Genomic DNA, 18552 nt, shown 5'->3' with positions numbered 1-18552 from the left:
AAAGTTTTACGCTCACTTTCTAAAACTTGGGACTCTAAAGTAATGACTATACAAGAGGCCAAGGATTTGAACCGTTTTCCACTCGAAGAACTAATAGGGTCTTTAAAGACTATGAAATGAGTTTTATGGCACATGTTGAACATAATGAACTTGAGAATCACCTTCCAAAGAATATGAAGGATTTGACACATCGAATAAAAGAAGACCACTCGACTGAAAACTCAAATGATGATGAACTTGAACTTTTCACAATAAAACTTAAAAAGTACTTAAAGCAAGAATAAAAAAATAAAAACAAATTGAAGAACAAGTGCTTTGGGATGAAACGAGCTCCTTCGAAGATGATGAGAAAATCAATAAAGGCAAGGTGGCAAACTACACCTTAATGGCTTTCGACGATGAGGTAATCAAAATGCCTTTAGTTTATTTCGAAATTACATGATGCTTTTCATGAGTTATTTTTAATTTAGGAAAAAAATATAAAAAAATTACATGTTTAATAAATGAAAATGCAAAAAATTAGGAATCATGCTTATCTAGCAATTTTAAAAATAGTCATGAAAATTACATGCCTTATGATAAAGGAACAAAATGTTAGACTTAAATTATGCTATATGTTTTAATAATAATGTGTATCTTAATGATTTTCGTATTATTGAAAACACTTTATGAAATAATGCTTGATGAAATAATATAATGATGCATAATGATCATGCTTAATAAATTTATCTTTTTAAATTATGCATGATGATTTTAAGTAATGATGATTTTTGGGTGATTTATGCCTTATTGATATATATCGTAATAAATCTTGTACTTTCGGTTTTAAACATGATACATATTTTTATTTGGCATAAATGAAATAAAATCGTACGAATTGAAACAACTAAAAAGAGGAAAATATTTTTCTTGAAAATTATTTTTCTCTATCTTATTGATTTTGATGAATCCATTTGTATCATTTTTATGAATCTCTTGGATTTTGAAAATAATTTTGATGATTTAAATTTAAATAATTTTTTATCCAAATCATGATATAGATTCCTTGATATTTATAAATTAAGATTTATTATGAATCAAGATTTTTCATTAATCGTTCTCTTACTATTCTTCTTGGTATCTTATTTAAAGAAGAGATTAACTATATGAATCACGTCTTTTGATATTTAAGTGGTCTTATTTTTTATGACATGATTTCTTTTATTTATGACACGAATGCATTGAAATATTTTACACTATTATGTTCTTCCCTTATTCTTTCTTATTTACAATGATAAAAGGGAGAAAAGTTATGATCATAGTAGGATGTGATTTGATAAATTGATATAATCATGTGAAATATTTATGATTGAAAATGATACATGAAATACTTATGTTTTTTGTTATGATGATGTATGTGATGTATTAGATATGATGATTAAATTACTTTTTGATTTGAATTGAAGATTTATCATAATTATGATATTTTGAAATAAGAATGAATTCTTTACCTTTGTCAAAATTTTGAAAATTATTGTAAAGAAAAAAAATTACAAACATTCATCACGCGTGGGCCTCTTTGCCCTGGTCATAAGTGGGTCCCTGCTCTTTTCTTAAATCGGGTAAGGAACCGGAAAGGGATCCCTCCCCAATTGTGCTTCCTGTGTGTTCACGAAAACCCTCGAAACCACCCTCGCCTTCTTCGTCTTCTCTTCCATCTGAATCTAGCGACCAAGACACTACCAGGAATGGCGGAGCCTGGCGAGGTCTGCAACTTCTTCCGCAAGCCCACCAAGAACAAGAACATTCGCAAGCGCAAAACCACCGGTTCCGATGACGAAGACGGCGCCGCCGATGATGCTCCATCCACCGGCCCCGCCATCGTTAAATCCAGGAAATCGATCGCCGACAACAAGCTCATGTTCTCCTCTTCATCTTCCAAACCCTCCTCCAAGCCCTCCGCGGACAGCGGCGGTGCCGGAGACCCCGACGAGGACGCGGGGGAGCGCGGCTCCGGCGCCCTCTTCCAGTTCGAGTCTTCGAAGGAGATCCAGGTCCAGCACGACAGTCGCGCCACGGCGGTCCTCGAGACGGAGACCGAATTCTCCAAGGACGCCCGGGCCATCCGCGAGCGGGTCCTGAAGCAGGCAGGGGAGGTCCTCAAGGGGAAGTCCAAAGCTGGCGGCGGTGACGACAAATTATACAAGGGGATCCACGGGTATACCGACTACAAGGCCGGGTTCCGGCGGGAGCAGACGGTGGCAGGCGAGAAGGCCGGTGGCGCCCACGGCCCGCTACGGGCTTCTGCGCACATCCGGCTGTCGGCGAGGTTCGATTACCAGCCGGACATCTGTAAGGACTATAAGGAGACGGGGTACTGCGGGTACGGAGATTCCTGCAAATTTATGCACGATAGGGGGGATTACAAGCCGGGGTGGCAGCTGGAGAAGGAGTGGGAGGAGGCTGAGAAGGCGAGGAAGAGGGGACTCGCGGCTGGGGGTGGTGGAGGAGACGGGGATGATGGTGATCAAGAGGATGATGATGACGATGATGATTCTTTGCCCTTTGCGTGCTATATATGCAGACAACCGTTTGAGGATCCAGTGGTAACCAAGTGCAAGCACTATTTTTGTGAGCATTGTGCCCTAAAGGTATGAAATATCTTTTTTGCCGTTTATTTTGTTTATTTTGCTTTTTGGTGGTCCATGAATCCGTCAAGCTTGCTTTGCTCTTATTTGAATTACTCCAAGTTAATTTATTCATTGCATTGTAATTGGTGATATCGCCAAAAATACATTCTCCAACATTCTTTTATACTTATCTTGATGTTGTGCTGGTTCTCATGCTCTTAGTAGTTTTAAGCTATATTTTCTCTCTTTCCAAAAGACAACCCTGCAAAATTTGGCTGTTATTTGGGTTACGTAGTGTGAAGATGGCAATCAGATAGGACCCTTTCTTTTATATTTAGAAGAACTAGTGAATATGTTGGCGGTAATGACAGGAGGCGCTTGAGTGATGCAAGGTGATACTCAAGAGCTTTGATGGGCCTTGGGCAGCATCTCAGTTCAGGCGCTAGGCCTCACAGCACTCGCCTGGACTGACCCTGGCAACCCAAACCCCTCAAATTGGTTCAAACTGAGTCTCTTCTCTCTTGCTCTGCAGCCAATACTGACTATTGTTGCTTCCTCTGTCCTCTTCTCCCTCTTCTTTTTCCCCTTCTCTCTCCGTTCTTTGCAACTAAGATTTTTTTTTTGCCTCCCTCTTCCCTCCCATTGCTTCCCTTTCCATCTTCTCTCCCGTTGCGCTTCCCTCTGTCTTCTTCTTCTTCCTTCTGCCTCCTCTTCACAGCTTAATTAATCAATTTAACATGACAGTTCATATTACATCTCAAGTACATCAGTAACTGTAGATGCATTAGAGGAAATATTTTTAAAACTATTGTGGAACTATATGCCGTGGCTTGGGAGTCGGTGTGGCTGGGTCCTATGCTGAGAGTGTAAGGTCATCCATGTGGAGAGGACGCCGGAGTGAGATCGGATCGGCAGGTTGTGGCCTAGGCTTCCGCTACCCCATCGTAGCTGACCTGAGGTCTGCTTAATCGGCTTCATTCGCGTCGTGATCCTGCACAACAGGTCAACGTTGGGAGGGGGATTCTCGACTCAACCCCTCCGATGTTTTAATCAGTAAGTGGATTTTGTGGTGTCCAAGGTTCTTTTCATTTCCAAATTGTGGGGTCGGTATTTATACTTGTGGAGGCGAGTTGGTCGTACGCTGGCCGTTAATGGCCATCGACCCTTCGTTCGGCGTGGCAATGCAGCACCGACTCATGCAGTCCAGATGGCACGGGTCGGCTTGTATGGTTCCCTGCCATGCGACGCCGACCCGTACGGCTCCGGATGCCGCGGGGTCGGTTGTATGCCTTCCTCCACATCGGCTATGCTATCATGCATTGGGCTGTTCCACATTGGCTCCTTGGTGGATGCCAGCTGTCAATATTGGGTGGGGCCAGATTATTCCCTATCAAATACCATTGAAAAAGATTTATGATGGAAGTTCATTTAGTTAAATGATTCATAAGATCTATTGCTACCATTTGCATGTTCCTTTGACAAAACCACTAAAGGTGGAATATTCTGGGCAAGACAACACCAAGTTCTTATTTTGGAGTATGACATAAAACTCATGTTTTATTTGAAATTTTTTATTTTAATGACAATTTATATTCTTAATTATATTTTTTAATAAAATTTTTTGATGTGAGCACCTTGTGTTGTTTGGGCAAGCACCTAGCTCCTCAGGTAGTATGGGGCCATGGTGCCTTGTAGCTCTTAGTTCTTTTGACAACATTGTGTATTAATTAGTATGTAGTTCTGTTGCCATTTGATAAAACTCTTAGTTCAAGAAAGACTGTTTTGCTAGATCTTTTTGCAACAAATTCAAGTAATAGGATGTGAAGGTTATTTATCTCAAAGTAAGTACTTTGATACTGAAAGATAATGCACAAGTTGCTCATAGTATTTGTAGTCTCGAATCATTAGAGTGGTGTAATGTAGAATTCGTACTTCAAAATTCAAGGACTCTTAAGATTTGATATCATCCATTGTATTAGTTCAAACAATTCAAACAAGGTGACATAAGAATGTTAGGGTGGATAAGATTTGATTTTTTCACTTTGTAGATTTTACTTGTTAGAGTTGACACCTCTTAAAATGTCAGGCAGAGCTATTTCATTTGAATTGTGAAGGATTTGGAAGAAGCACATACTTTGGGATGAAATCTGTGCCTGAGGAGTTAATTGAACTCTTATATTTTGCTAATTGTATATAACTGAAGCAAGACTTCAAAAATTTTCATGCTCTCCCAAAGGAAATATTTAAGTACACTCTTCGAATTATTTGAAATTTTTGTTCTGCGTCAAGCTAAAGCTATGGGTGAGGTGGAATATTTCTACTATAACAAAATTCTGCATTTCTGGATTATTTTACTTCTTTTCATTTCCTTGGGATATTGGTGGATCAGGCCTTGGCTGTATAAGCATAATAACATGATGTATTATCATCTTTGCTGATTTAATATGTTTTGAATGTATTTTTTTGGGGATTTTGATGACTAATCATGGTAGCTGACACTTGGTGTTTATGCCTTCCATATTTTACTGTTATTAATTGGGTAAGATTCGTGAGTGATTCTTTTCAATCTCTTCATATAATTGCTTAAACCTTAAGCTTTTGGCCATATTTACAATCTAGTAAGGTTTTCTGTGCTTTTCATGTTGACAGCATCATGCAAAGAACAAGAAGTGTTTTGTTTGCAATAAACCAACACTCGGCATCTTTAATACTGCTCGTGAAATACGGAAAAAGATGGTCCAGGAGAAATAAAAGGTACTTTTGGTATTTTATGTGTTTTCCTTTCTTTTGATTTGCTCCCAAATGCAATGGGTTGATGCAATTTTTTATTGTACTGTTTAATCCTCTAATGAAGTGGAATAGCCAGAATACATGCTTTTTTAACTTTATGAACATGGTCTTGAAAAAACATGTATTAGTACATGACTTGAAGGTAAATTGCTGTCAACCCTAAGACATGAGACAAATTTGTATACATATATGTCCAAGAATAGACAAATTGATCTTAGTTCGTCCTAATCATTCATGTTTGTGTGCAAGAGTATTCACCCATAGGTAGTTTTTCTAATTATTTTTTAAATTGAAGTTAAATTTTTTATTATTTCTCATCCGATACACTGCAATGTCTCAATGAGTTGGGTTCAACATTTCAACATATTTGTTGACTGTCCAGATAGTTTACTTAGAGATTTCAATGTTGGATGATGGAGCTGGTTACTGAAGGTCTGAAGTTTGTTTAGACAATTATGTGATACCTTTCGTTTGATGGTTTCCCATTGAAATTGTTTGATAGTTATCCATTTGTATCCTTTGTAAATAATAGAGTGCCTTCCTGAGATCATGCAAAAGAAGAGGTTCACATATTTTCCTTGATTAAATTTAGATGCTCACTATCCTATCCTTAATGAAGTATATAAATGCGTAAAGCAAATTGACATCTGTGGCACATTCATCAAATCTATTTTTCTGTCTTTTTTGTCATAGTTGGCCAAGAGAGATCATTAGAATTTAGCTGTTAAAATCACAATTCAGTCCATAGTATCACATAGATTAAATGGGATATAGTGACCAAATTACTAACCAATTGATAAATCAGATGCCACAGCGGGCTAGGGTGAACTTGTGAGTCAACTCAGGAAAGTCAGTCAGGTGACCATTTCACCCACACCAAATATCTGGTTGTTTGCCCTTGTTGCTATTGTTTTCGAGTTGTGTCATGTTAGCTGTTGTTGGCCCAAATATCCACTCTACATTCGTTCATCTTGTCCTCTTTTCACCCATCTCCTCTCCTCTCTCTGCTACTACTTTCCTCCCTTCTCTTATCCCCCTTTTCGACTTTCTTTTTTCTCCCTTTCTCCCCTTTCTTTGTAGCCACAAAATGTTATAAAAGCCTGATCACTTTCCTCCAGTTCAATCTCTACTTTATACTCCAGTATTCTTCCTCTCTTCATGACTGTTCTCTTCTATTACTTTTTCCCTATATGATAATGTAAAATGCAAATTTCATGAAAAAAATATTTAGATGTTTTTTTATCGATTCAAGCATCATTGTATTAAAAAATGATGTTGTAAATGGAATAGAAGCATTGGGAAAATTCATGTAGTTGTCAACAAAAGAGAAATTAAGGAAAATTGATTAAATTGAGGGCGACTATAAGAAGGATGAAGAAATTATGTGAGAAAGGAAAGGAAAGAATATAAAAACATAACAGTTCTTTTGGTTTCAGATCCCAAGGATATAGCATGTCAACAAATTTCTAGATTTTTTTACAAAGTATCATCCCTATTATTTGTGTGAAAAGTCCAAAAGTCGTAATAATAAAATTAATTACATGGTTTGACTGTGTAGAAAACCTCTCATCATGAGACTAAGGAGATATTTATCAAAGAAAAGAAAAATAAACTTCAAATTACTTGAGTATAAAACTGAGTGGGAAAAACTGGTTATTCAATTATTTCTGATTGATGATTAGATGTGAAAGATGTTTGAGATACAGTTTTCTGATGAATAGTGAGACCACTTTGTATAATCGGTTAATACATTTTATGTCTAAAAGAAGTAAAAAAAATCATGCTTGTTTTAGTGTTAACACTCTGTTAAAAGATAGGATTGACCAGATCAATCATGACTTGGATTGCAATTGCATATTTGTTTTTGGGGTATTTTATTGATATAACAAGTACCTAAATGTTTATGTTAACATTCATCCAATGTTTGAAAATAATCCAGATTAGACCAAATCTTGTTACCAAGAGATGCAAAACTTTCTTTTGATATTTCTCGTGTGCTTGTGTTTGGTTAGGCTTTCAAAAAAGTATTAGGTCCTTTTTTATCAAGTAGCAATAAATTGTTAGCAGTATATAAACCATGGATTGCTGTACCACCTAAAATGGTATAGTATGGGCGGTATGAATCGGTTCAATCATGGGCCGATATGCAAACCACCCCCGTTTTGGGTGGTCCATTTAAAATATTAAAAAATAGAAAAGTAGTGGACCCCTGCCCAACTCAGCATTAAAAAATAAAAAACAAATTAGGGCTTGCAAACACGAGCCCTCTTCTCGTGTACGATGTTGTTGCCTTCGCCGCCACTATCGTTGCCGCTTCCGTTGCTGTTGTTGCTTCCGCTTCGCCACTATCGCTTTGTCATTGTTGTTGCTTCCCAAGTTCTCTTCTTTTTCTTCCTTCTTCCTCCATCGCTTCCTCTTCTTCCTTATTCTTCTGTTCCTCCGTCGCCCCTTTCTCTTCATCCTCGTTAAGACACCAATACACATCGGCATACCGTGTGTTAAGACATTGGTATAGACTAGTACGTACCGGTCTGATAGATTGTTGAAACGGGTCTGTACTTGGAAAGACAATCCTTGATATAAACTGCATCTTTTTTAAGAGGCATAATGGATTTTCGTTTTTTGGTTGGAGTTGGATGAACCTACATTATTTATGGATAATAACTGCATCAATATTTCTTGTCCCTTGCATGCCTGACTATCAAAAGTGCATATGCTGAACTCATTTCTGATGTTACTCGTTTTATGATCTTTTATCTTATATTGGGTCCTAGCATTTGTGGGTACCTATCATCATGTTCTGCACAATTTATGTGGTTGTCATCTAATTTGGTGCTAGTTCATTGTGTTATGGACTTCAAATCCATACCTTTGTTTATGTAGGAAAAAGTTAAGAGTTTAGTTTGATTTAAGTTATGGACGATTGTTTCTTTTTTCCTCCCAACATTTTTGTTCAATCATTCTTATGAATTCAGTGTGTGGCCCTTGGGAATTTTATACTTGACAGAGGTTGTCATTCTGTAGAGCCATTTTTGCCAAATAAGCTTGCTTGAGCACTATGACTATATATATATGTATATATATACATGTATATGTATGTATATGTATGTATATGTATATACATACATATATATATACATGTATATATATATATATATATACATGTATATATATATATATATATATACATGTATATATATATATATATATATACATGTATATATATATATATATATATACATGTATATATATATATATATATATACATGTATATATATATATATATATATATATGTATACTCTAACTTAGCTTAATAAACAAGAGAATGGGTCAAAAACACACAAGAAAAATAAGTTTGTTTGATCTCCATTGGCTTGTGTAACTAGTGGACATTTATGGTCTCTCCCTTTGGTCCAATATGTAAAAAATCCTAAGATCAAGAAATATGTTAATAACAATCAAAGCCTAGGTTCGGGTTTGGCTCACCTGGGTTTAATAAATTTGAATTACTTGGTTCAGTTGCACCAACTAAGGTCTCCCACTTCACCCACACCTTTGTGTGTGTGAAAGAGAAACCCTATGCTGCCATTGTTCATCGTACACTATTGACTGCTCTCTTCCTCCATACGTCGGCGACTTTAGCCTACCTTCGCCCTATGCACCACTATAGCTTCATTCAGAGGCCAACTAGATTTCCATCCCTTCAATGTTTGTTGTTTAGACAGTTTTAAACAAATGATTGAAGCTATTGGAAGATATGATCTTAAATTTAAACTTTCAAGCTATCATGAGTTGAGAGTTCCATCACTAAAAAGAAGTTGAGAGTCTCGTTATTGAAAAAAAAGTTGGATTATATAAATGATTTGTTGAAGAGTCATAAGGATGTATGAGTAGAACATGGTTGCTCCATTATGTTAGATACATGAACCAGTTGGAGAGAAAGGAGCATAATCAATTTTATGATTAGTTCTTTAAAAATCATGTATGTGAAATCGATAGATTTATCTTCCTTCATGAAATCTAAAAAAAAAATATATTTGAGTTACTTGACAAGTTTATAAAAGAAATTGGAGAGCAAAATATGGAACATGTAATTATAGATAATGGAAGCAATCATGTCTTAGCTAGTAAGATTTTTCCTTTAAATGTTTTAAATTTTTTAATTTCTCCAATTTAAATTAAAGCAATTATGTTTTATCAAATTAGTGGTATAAGGAGAGATAAAGGAAAACCTAAAAAGATTTTAATAGAAACTATAAATAAAGATTTAAGTATTTTGAATTTAACTAAACATATGATTTTTTACAGATCTTAGTTGCAGCAAAAGATCTATGTAATTGATCCCACATAGCTGCGACTCATAGCGTTGTTGTTGTTTTTTACATAAATTACGGAAGCATAACGGTCGTATTTATGTTGGACTCCATGTGCAATGCATTAAATTATTTAATGTTAGAGGATATTGAAAAAATTATAGGCATTAAAAAGACTTTGAGGAAGGTGATTTTGTTGCTGGGTTTATATATGATCTCACTAGAGCACTAAACATGGAGATAATTTATAAGTAATAAAAAATTGGTAAGATATGATGTCATACGATTTGCCACTTCATTTTTGACATTGTAAAGTGTGCATAGACAAAAGCACAACCTTAGAAATATGTTTACCTCGGCGAGAAGTGGGTGACAAGTAAATGGATAAAAGATGCAAACAGTAAGGAATAAGTGATATCATCTTGGTACCATCCTTTTGGAATCATATGGTTTATTAAAAATTATAGGCTCTCTTGTTAGAGTTTTTCGACTTGTAGATAATGAGAAAAAACTGACAATGGGATATATAGATATATATATATATATATATGTATATATATATATATGTATATATATGTATATATATATATATGTATATATATGTATATATATATATATGTATATATATGTATATATTATATATATGTATATATATATAGAGCCAAGGAAACACTCTAAAAATCTTCTAGTAGGAGCGAGGAAAAAGTATATGTACATCTAAATAAAAGATGAGAATGTTGTCTTCATCATTCACTACATGTTGTGGGTATTATTTAAATCCAAAATTCTTTTATAAGTCTATTGAGCTTGATGCACAAGTTTTATCATATAAAATTTTAAACTATTATTGTTAATAGTTATGTATAAATCTGCAGCTGAATGGTAGAGTTTATTTAGAAATTCCACACCAAACTTGTATTAATTAGGTATAAAGATTCTGAATTCCGCACCAAACTTCTAGAAATTAGGTATAAAAATTTTGAGTTTGACTTGTAGTGTCATAGGTTATGACTGAAATTTAAGTGTCTTTGAGAAGGTAAGTATATAAGAATAAAGAATATTTTAGATATTGATGCATTTAATTATATTTTTAATTTGTATGACATAACAGATTCATAGAAAGAAAAGAAATTAGTTAGAGCATCAACGACTACATAATCTTGTTTACATAAAGTATAATCAAGCACTTAGGCTTGTTATTTGTGAGATAGCATTGGTCCCATTACGTTAATGATATTGATAAACGAATGAAAGAAATGAGTGATGGTAACTTGCAAATCCCAATAATGATTTTGTTTTAGATTATGATAGTTTGACATGGGGAGATATAGCAAGAGTTTTAAATGTTGGAGAAATGAGAACATACATAAGACAACTCGCGAGAACAAATTTCAATGCAAAAGCCTTAATTTCACGGCCTGCAAATGTCGAAGAGGAAACTTATTTTAATGAAGATGAATATGAAGTTCAGGGATACAAATCAGTTGAAGAGGAGGATGAAGTGGATTTTGATCATCATTAATGTTAATATTGTTTTGGTTGTCATATTTGTTATTAAATTTGGACAATGTAATTTGGTATCTTAAATGAATACAATTTGATGGATCATTTTTGTTTTAGTGATCGTATTTCTCAATAATTATATCTTTTTAACTTTTAATATTTGTGAGTGTCTCGCTTCGTTGGGGTGAGCAGCTAACACCTTGGGTGTTTTGGCACCTTGTGCCTACCGTCTTCCTCTTCCATAACTACATTACTCTTTCGAGCAGATTTCCCATTCAGCAAAATTCTTTGCACCCATTTTTTAGTCTCCAATACCTGCCTTATGGAGATATTGGATGGTGAGTTCTAGGAATTGTAATTCTTTGTTATTTCTTCACTTTGACCAGCTACATCGTGCTGGCTGACGACTACATCCTGATGTTCCTGCATGAGAACATTGATGCTAGATGTCATTTCTCTCTTGTTATTTGGCCTCAAAAGTATTGTTCACAAAATCTTGTACCAAAACATCTCTGAGGGAGGAAGCATGTGCCAGCATGGATGGGAAAATAACTACTGGTATAACACTTATTCAGACAAATTAAGATTCATATAGTTGGATGATCTCTTTCTGGCTGTGATTAACAAATGTGATATTAATTTAAGCAACTTCATCTTTTCTTCTCACCTAGTTGGCACTTGGGCTAAGCGAGGTGAGCACCGAGCACCTTAAAGTATGTCAAGCAAGGTGCTTTTGCTTGGGCACCACCTAGGAGAGCGCAAAAGCTAGGTGTTGGGTGTCTGAGGAGTTCATCCTAAGTGCAACAAGCCAACCTGTTGTGCAAGCTGATTTGATGAGCCAAGCCCGACTCAAACCTGAGCTTGGCTCCTGCAATTCAATTTAAGATAGATTGACGAGCCAAACCCAACTCGAACCTAAGCCAGACCAGAGCTTAGTCTTCTACAAAGTGAGCCTGATTTAAGATGGATTGATGAGCCAAACTTAACTCGGACATTAGCCAGATCCAAGTGGAACTAATCAAGTACATTGAGTTTTGTTAATATCCCCCATCTCCCGACCTAGAGCCGAGCCAAACTAGGCCTTGATTTGGCTGCATAACAGTGTGCCCCATCTCGCCTCCTGCCGTGTGCGCACCCAAGCAGAACGGTTTCTCTACCCTAATCCCCTTATTTGCTTCTCCAGCTTCCCCTTCTCCATCACCAGTGACTTGGCCACCTCCTTTGCATCGCTCTCCTCTGCCATGCTCCCCACTCCACTTGACAGCACTCTCCATCACGCTCTCCCTCTCTGCCTACATCTTCTCCTTTCAGCAACTATAACTTGGATATTTTGTTGTCAGAATTGTTGTGGTAACTAATGACTCTTTGATCGTTTTTTTTTCCTTCTTTGGATTTGTATAAGCTGCAGCTGATGAAACATATCTGAAATCTGAATGAACACAGCCAAAGATCTATTTTTTGTATAAAAGTTTGGTATTGGATTGGTAAATTGAAAATTTTTATATTTCTAATGGTGCCTTTATCCTCAATTAATTTTTTATAATTTTTATATTAGCGAGCACCTCTCGGGGTATTTTTTTGGTATTTCTAATGCTCTACAATTAGGGTAATTCAACTATTAAAACTCCTAAAGCTTACCAAGTTTTCTCCACTTTGTCAAATGGAGGATTTTAGATTCAGAAGGCAGTGTTTAGAGCTTCTGACTCGGTGCCATTGGCATTTTAGATTCAGAAGTTTTCTCTAAATTTGTCTACTATCTGTAGCATTTCATTACCTTGTTCAAGTTGGAGCTTCCACTGATCGATGATCATTAAACATGTTACTGCTGAAAGAGAAAAAAAAAAACTGAACGCCGCCGATGAAAATGCTTGGAGTGAAATCCTTATTTATACAAAAGTTTCTTAATTTTCTTTTCCAGCTTTCAAGTTCTCTTTTCTGTTGAAGACAATCTTCTGCATTAATTTGTTGATTCACCTGACTGGTACCTACAATGGGATGTGCAGCAATTCATACGAGGACACAATGAAGAAGCCGATTTTGGAAGATGCAACTCAATTCGGGCTTCGGAAGTTAAAGGTATTTTGGAGCTGGAAGCTTCCCCAAGAAACTGTAGATAGCGAGGAACAGTGTAATTTGGCATTAGTGGAGGATGGAGCATGAGCTGCAATTAAGACTCGCTTGTCCGTGGTGCATCTGTAACTTTGCATGATGCCATGCAATCTTTGTGTACTTGTGGATCATTAGGGCTGAAACAGCTGGTGTAAGTTGATTTTAATTACTTGTCAAGTAGGTTGATATATCATCGGACATGATTCTCAACCCTCTACCAACTAGAGCTCCTGTGCCTCTCATCGGTAAGGTGATGGGCAATTTATTTACTGAGTTGATCGGTTATGACACGAGTGATTTATTTGCCTCTCATCGGTGGTCAAACAGAATGCATCGGATCGGCCAATATGCTTTGGTTTGATTGTGAATGGCGCATCGTTGCATGTGCTGTGAATTGTTTATTTATTAATCGAAATCAATTGTTTATTGAGTTGCAGTCGTCGGTTGCTACTGATCTGCTAACTAAAGCGAGCAGTTCATTTCGTAAAGCATGCACAAATTATTCAATTTTTTTCTTAAAAAAAATACTAACTAATTCTTTTTTCTTAAAAAAAAATACTAACTAGCAAGCAAAGCATGCGCAAATTATTCATTCTTATTTCTTAAAAGAAAATACTAACTAGCAAAGCATGCACAAATAGATCATTATTTATCCTTATTTGGAAAAGCTTTTTAAATTTGTGAGTGATGCTCTCGTTCGTGCATGCACAAGCACGCGCACACGTGTACATGCGCCCACACGCTCGCACGCGCGCAAAGCAACATCAAATTTCAAAACGTTCAACCGTAAGAATTTTCCCCGTCAAATACATATTATCAAACACACAACAACATCAGATTTCAAAACAACCACCTAAGAGCTTTCCTCGTCATATGGTAAAAATACATGCGTACACACATGCACAGACAACACGCACACATCAGTGCATGCACGCACACAGCAACATCAAATTTCAACACATCAACCCTAATTTGCCACTGCAAGAATTTTCCTAGTCATATGGTAAAAACACATTCCTTCCGAGTTCACATGAATACTAAAATTGAATGGTAACACTTGGTATGACTAGATTGTCGAGTAAGCTACATTGATGTACAATTAAATCGTGTGAATATTTTGACATATGGTACTGTCAAGACTGACAATACAACGCAAATCAATAGTGAAATGAATGAAACAAAGGTCTTGACAAAAAAAATTAAAAGATACCATCCCGCATTCCGCTGATACTCCATCAGACGTCAAGCCTGAATAACCCTATAACTGAAGTTGAGAAATGTCATATTTAATTGCTCTTAATTTCAACATTTCTGAACATCAGCGAGCAATGAAAACAAATGGCCGAATTAACTATGACCTCTTGACCACTGCCATGGCAAAATGTGGGTGGTGAGTGAACTCAAATGAGACCCTGAGGGATGGGTCATCAGCACCGACTTGGTTTATGACATTTAAAGCTATCCGGTTGTGCTCTGCGACTTGCTCAAGTTGCTGCAGCTCTAGCATCCTGTTGGGATCACCAGCAAAACTTCCCTTTAGTGATGATGTGATCCTCTGGGCTTCTCGAAAGTAGTTGTGTTTCACAACACCCTGGAATGCATAAATATGCACCCATTACAGCGACCAAGAGAAAATTAATTAAAATAAACATCCTCACAAGCTTTAAACACTCACAGATATGCGTGCATGAACTGTCGACTCTTTGAAAAGGTAGTAGGAAACATGGTCGGGAACATGAGCCTTCTGTAGGAGATCAAAGTGCTGACTGAATCTCTGATTAGAGGATGTGTAACAATGATTAGTTTCCGATTTCACAAAATTATTCTGTAGAATATAGCATAAATGAGTACCTCCTCTTCACCATTGAAAGGACTCCGCATCTGGAAGGCCTTAGATTCATTATGCAGAGCTGCCAGCATCTATGATAGCAGAGAATAATAAACAGTTTTCAGAATCCATTTCATATCTTCTAAATATTTGAGAGAAAAGCTCACCATGGCCAACCCTTCGCAGAGGCAAATGTAGCAGTGGATTAATAAACTAGAGGATGACAAAGAACCATCTCTTGCTGGATCCTTGGCATGATCCTTTTTTTTTTTCCCTCTTCTTTGGGCTGATTGGTCAAACACAAACATCACGTTGAAATCCAATATAAAGATACCCGAGTAATCAATTTTGGTTAATTGACAAAATTCACATTAGACTCATTTGTACACAAACATTTGCACACTTGAGCAGTTGTTAGGCCCATTTAAATGTGGTATGTTATACAAAATAACATCAATATGTATCTTTAAAAAACTGAAATAATCTAAAAAGCTCAACAAGAACTCTAATATAACCAACTCTGTAATCAAAGTGATCCAAAGGTTTGAAGTGGGTGAGTTGTGGAGTTGTCACTTCCAAAAAGGTAGTATCTATAATCATATTTAACCATCCGATGCAAGTTACCCATTACCTATGGTGTTAAATAAAAGTGGGAATGTCTTGTTGAAAGAACTTGGAAAAACATACTCCTGAAAGGTTTCTTCCATTAAAAGTAAATACAAGTAAATGGTTTGCAGGAAAGAAAAGAGAAGTAGTTCTAGTCTTCTCTTGTTTTTGGGAGTAAAAGAAACTTAAATTTATTGATTTTTGGAAAGATGAATTAATAAAATAATGCAAAGTATGGTTTGGAAAACCATTTCACTTTCCAGAGAATAAAGGAAAAAAGAAAAGCTAAAATTTCCTAGGAAGTTAGAGACAACTTCCAATTCTAATGGTAGGGAGGAGAAAAGGAAGTTGAACCTTATATTTACATCATTTATTATAGATAGGAAACTGAAATGTCCAGAGACTTTCACATGGCTGATAAGAAGAAATATAATGTTATTATTCAAAGTTTTTATAATTATAGTCCGCAATTTTTAATATATATTGGCTTGATATAGGTTATGCCTTGGATCTGTATATCAATTCGGTATAATCTTACCACTGATGATAACCTCTTACTGACACTTTGGATTGTCATCACTTGACTAGAATCAAGCACCTCAAATGTGAGTGAGATCACTCGTGAGCTAAATGAAATTAATGAATCATTATACCAAGTAATCTAACACAGTAGGTGTGAACAGTTGACTTAAGTTACTTTAGGGACATTTACTTCAAGGGGATTATGGCATCTTTAGCAAGAACACTGACATTGACTACCGAAATAGCATCGATCTTAGTAACACAATTAACAAGTACAGTTTGTGCTTCATTCGGCTCTAATCAGAACTATAAAGTAACCTAATTTACAGCTGATTAGCAACTATGATATGGAGGATCACCATCTCACTTGAAGAAAAGAGTAAATTGCATCATAGACCACAGTATCCAATGATTAAATGTAACAGTCCACATTCTCATTGTTTCTCATTGTTACACACCAAAGTTTGCATATGATTATCGTTGAAACACCATGAGAAGTTGGTGTAGATTCACTTTAATATGCATCTACGATTATGCAGCCATGAGCCAGATAAACAAACAGAGCACAAAACAGATACATTTACTCTAAGAGTTTTGCATGATTCAATATGAAGATAAATAAGTACACACAGGAGAGAAACAATGAGAATGTAGATAACATCAATGAGCAATAAGTCTGTTCGGATGAAGAAACATCTCCATCAAACATATGATAATGAGAAGAAAATGTGTTTATACCAATGACAGCGGCTAGCACCAGGGATCTTACATTCTCAGTAAGTAGGCATAGAGGTGACGTGTGGACTGAGGAACAGTATTTCACTACCAATCAACATGATCATGAAACACATGGATTCACCCCATTGGTTTATGGACAGAAAGACCAGGACAAAAGGAAGACAGTGATATCGGGGAGTTGAGATAAGGAATTCCAAGTATTTATGGTTTCTACCAACACAATTCTCATGACTAGTATATCATGGAATGTGTTGGTTCTTTTCCTCAAAATCTGATACATCATATGGCTGAAAATGTTAATACAGTGATAACAGTCAAGAGTCTATAGTTGGAGCAACTGTACTTACCATAGTCATACTTTGACTCAACAACCTACTACAATAGCTTTGTGATGACAATACCACTACTACATCAGATGCATACTGTCAATTAATATCAGACCAGATGCAGTGGCAGCATTCTCTGGCATGGATTCTTGAATGTATAATATTGACTTAGAACTACCTTCCTTTGAATCATCCGTTTGGTGGTCATGGATTATTTACAATGTATGACATTTCATTTTTGGTCATATGTTCATAATACATGAATCATATGTTCATTCATCAGTCTAGTTCTCTGCCAAACTGATCATATTGGTCAGTATCAGCCCATACTGACACATGATATGGGTAGACATTCATATTGTACCAAACCGTTTGAGTACTAGTATCCATACGTAACTGAGATATAATCCTTGTTGTAAATAATCAAGAAAAATAATTAGGCTTGGAGTAGTGTAGTCCAATCCACACTTGGTGGAAGAATAAAGAGGCCTACATATATTGTATTGAAGTTCTAAAATATGATGACCTCCAATAAGTTAATCAAATCCCCAATCCAGAAACAAATTGTTTATACAAAGTAGGTTATGTTCTAAGCAAGGTTCTCAATTTTGAGTATCGAACTTGTGTTGGTCTGTATGGGTAAGACCCGTTCGACGTATCTATACAAGGCATGCTGGAACATCAAGTGGTACAAATAAGGGGAAGAGGAGGGAGGGGAGGATGACGTGGAAGAGAAATAGAAGTAGAACAGGAGGACAAAGAGGAGAAATAGAAGAGGAGGAGGTGAAGAAGAGAATGGGAGGATGCAACAAAAGGAAGAGCAAAGTAGGCAGCGAAGATGTAGAGGACAAGGAGGCAGTGAATGATGGAGAAGAAGACATGGCAAGGGTGACAAAGAAGGATGAATATAGATTCAGTAAGGCTTGGGGCGGCATGAGAGTGGGCAGATGATGCAAGGAGAATGGTGCACGAGAGAGAGGTGCATGCAGTTTCTTTAAGTCATCGTGCTTGTATTCTTAGCAAAAAAATCAAGTAGATGGGAGATAGAAGAAACCATCTTTGATTCTTATAGATGATGTTGCTCTTAATAATAAAGAAACCCTTAACGCTCGTCTCTGGAAAATTTTCCACTAAAACTAGAGATAGCTTAAGATGTCAATGCCTATTTAAAACCACTATTAAGACACCAAAGTTCACACGAAAAAAG

General features: G+C 36.2%; 2 protein-coding genes across 2 annotated transcripts in view; one reads left to right on the top strand and one right to left on the bottom strand.

Annotated features, from left to right (window-relative positions):
- Positions 1 to 1615: 1615 nt before the first annotated feature.
- LOC103994803 (zinc finger CCCH domain-containing protein 15) lies at positions 1616 to 13635 on the top strand. The gene is made up of 3 exons (XM_009415238.3): positions 1616 to 2630; positions 5259 to 5363; positions 13220 to 13635. The coding sequence occupies exons 1-2, from the start codon at positions 1728 to 1730 to the stop codon at positions 5358 to 5360; spliced, it is 1005 nt and encodes a 334-aa protein (XP_009413513.1). The 5' UTR covers positions 1616 to 1727; the 3' UTR covers positions 5361 to 5363; positions 13220 to 13635.
- A 677-nt stretch (positions 13636 to 14312) lies between these two features.
- Positions 14313 to 18552, bottom strand: part of LOC103994804 (uncharacterized) — a 33540-nt gene continuing 29300 nt past the window's right edge. Inside the window, exons 13-16 of the mRNA XM_065161471.1 lie at positions 15321 to 15439; positions 15177 to 15245; positions 15001 to 15099; positions 14313 to 14916 (exon numbers count right to left, since the gene is read on the bottom strand). Coding sequence (XP_065017543.1) covers positions 14677 to 14916; positions 15001 to 15099; positions 15177 to 15245; positions 15321 to 15439 — 527 coding nt within the window. The 3' untranslated portion in view covers positions 14313 to 14676. The remainder of the gene's footprint in view (positions 14917 to 15000; positions 15100 to 15176; positions 15246 to 15320; positions 15440 to 18552) is intronic.

This window comes from Musa acuminata, chromosome BXJ3-8, assembly GCF_036884655.1.
Source record: "Musa acuminata AAA Group cultivar baxijiao chromosome BXJ3-8, Cavendish_Baxijiao_AAA, whole genome shotgun sequence".
Taxonomy (NCBI): domain Eukaryota; kingdom Viridiplantae; phylum Streptophyta; class Magnoliopsida; order Zingiberales; family Musaceae; genus Musa; species Musa acuminata.
This window is presented reverse-complemented; position numbering and strand designations above follow the sequence as displayed.

Coding starts and splice junctions, on each gene's coding strand:
- LOC103994803 (XM_009415238.3), top strand. CDS start 1,728: ATGGCGGAGCCTGGCGAGGTCTGCAACTTCTTCCGCAAGCCCACCAAG. Junction 2,631..5,258: donor GTGAGCATTGTGCCCTAAAG/GTATGAAATATC, acceptor TCATGTTGACAG/CATCATGCAAAGAACAAGAA.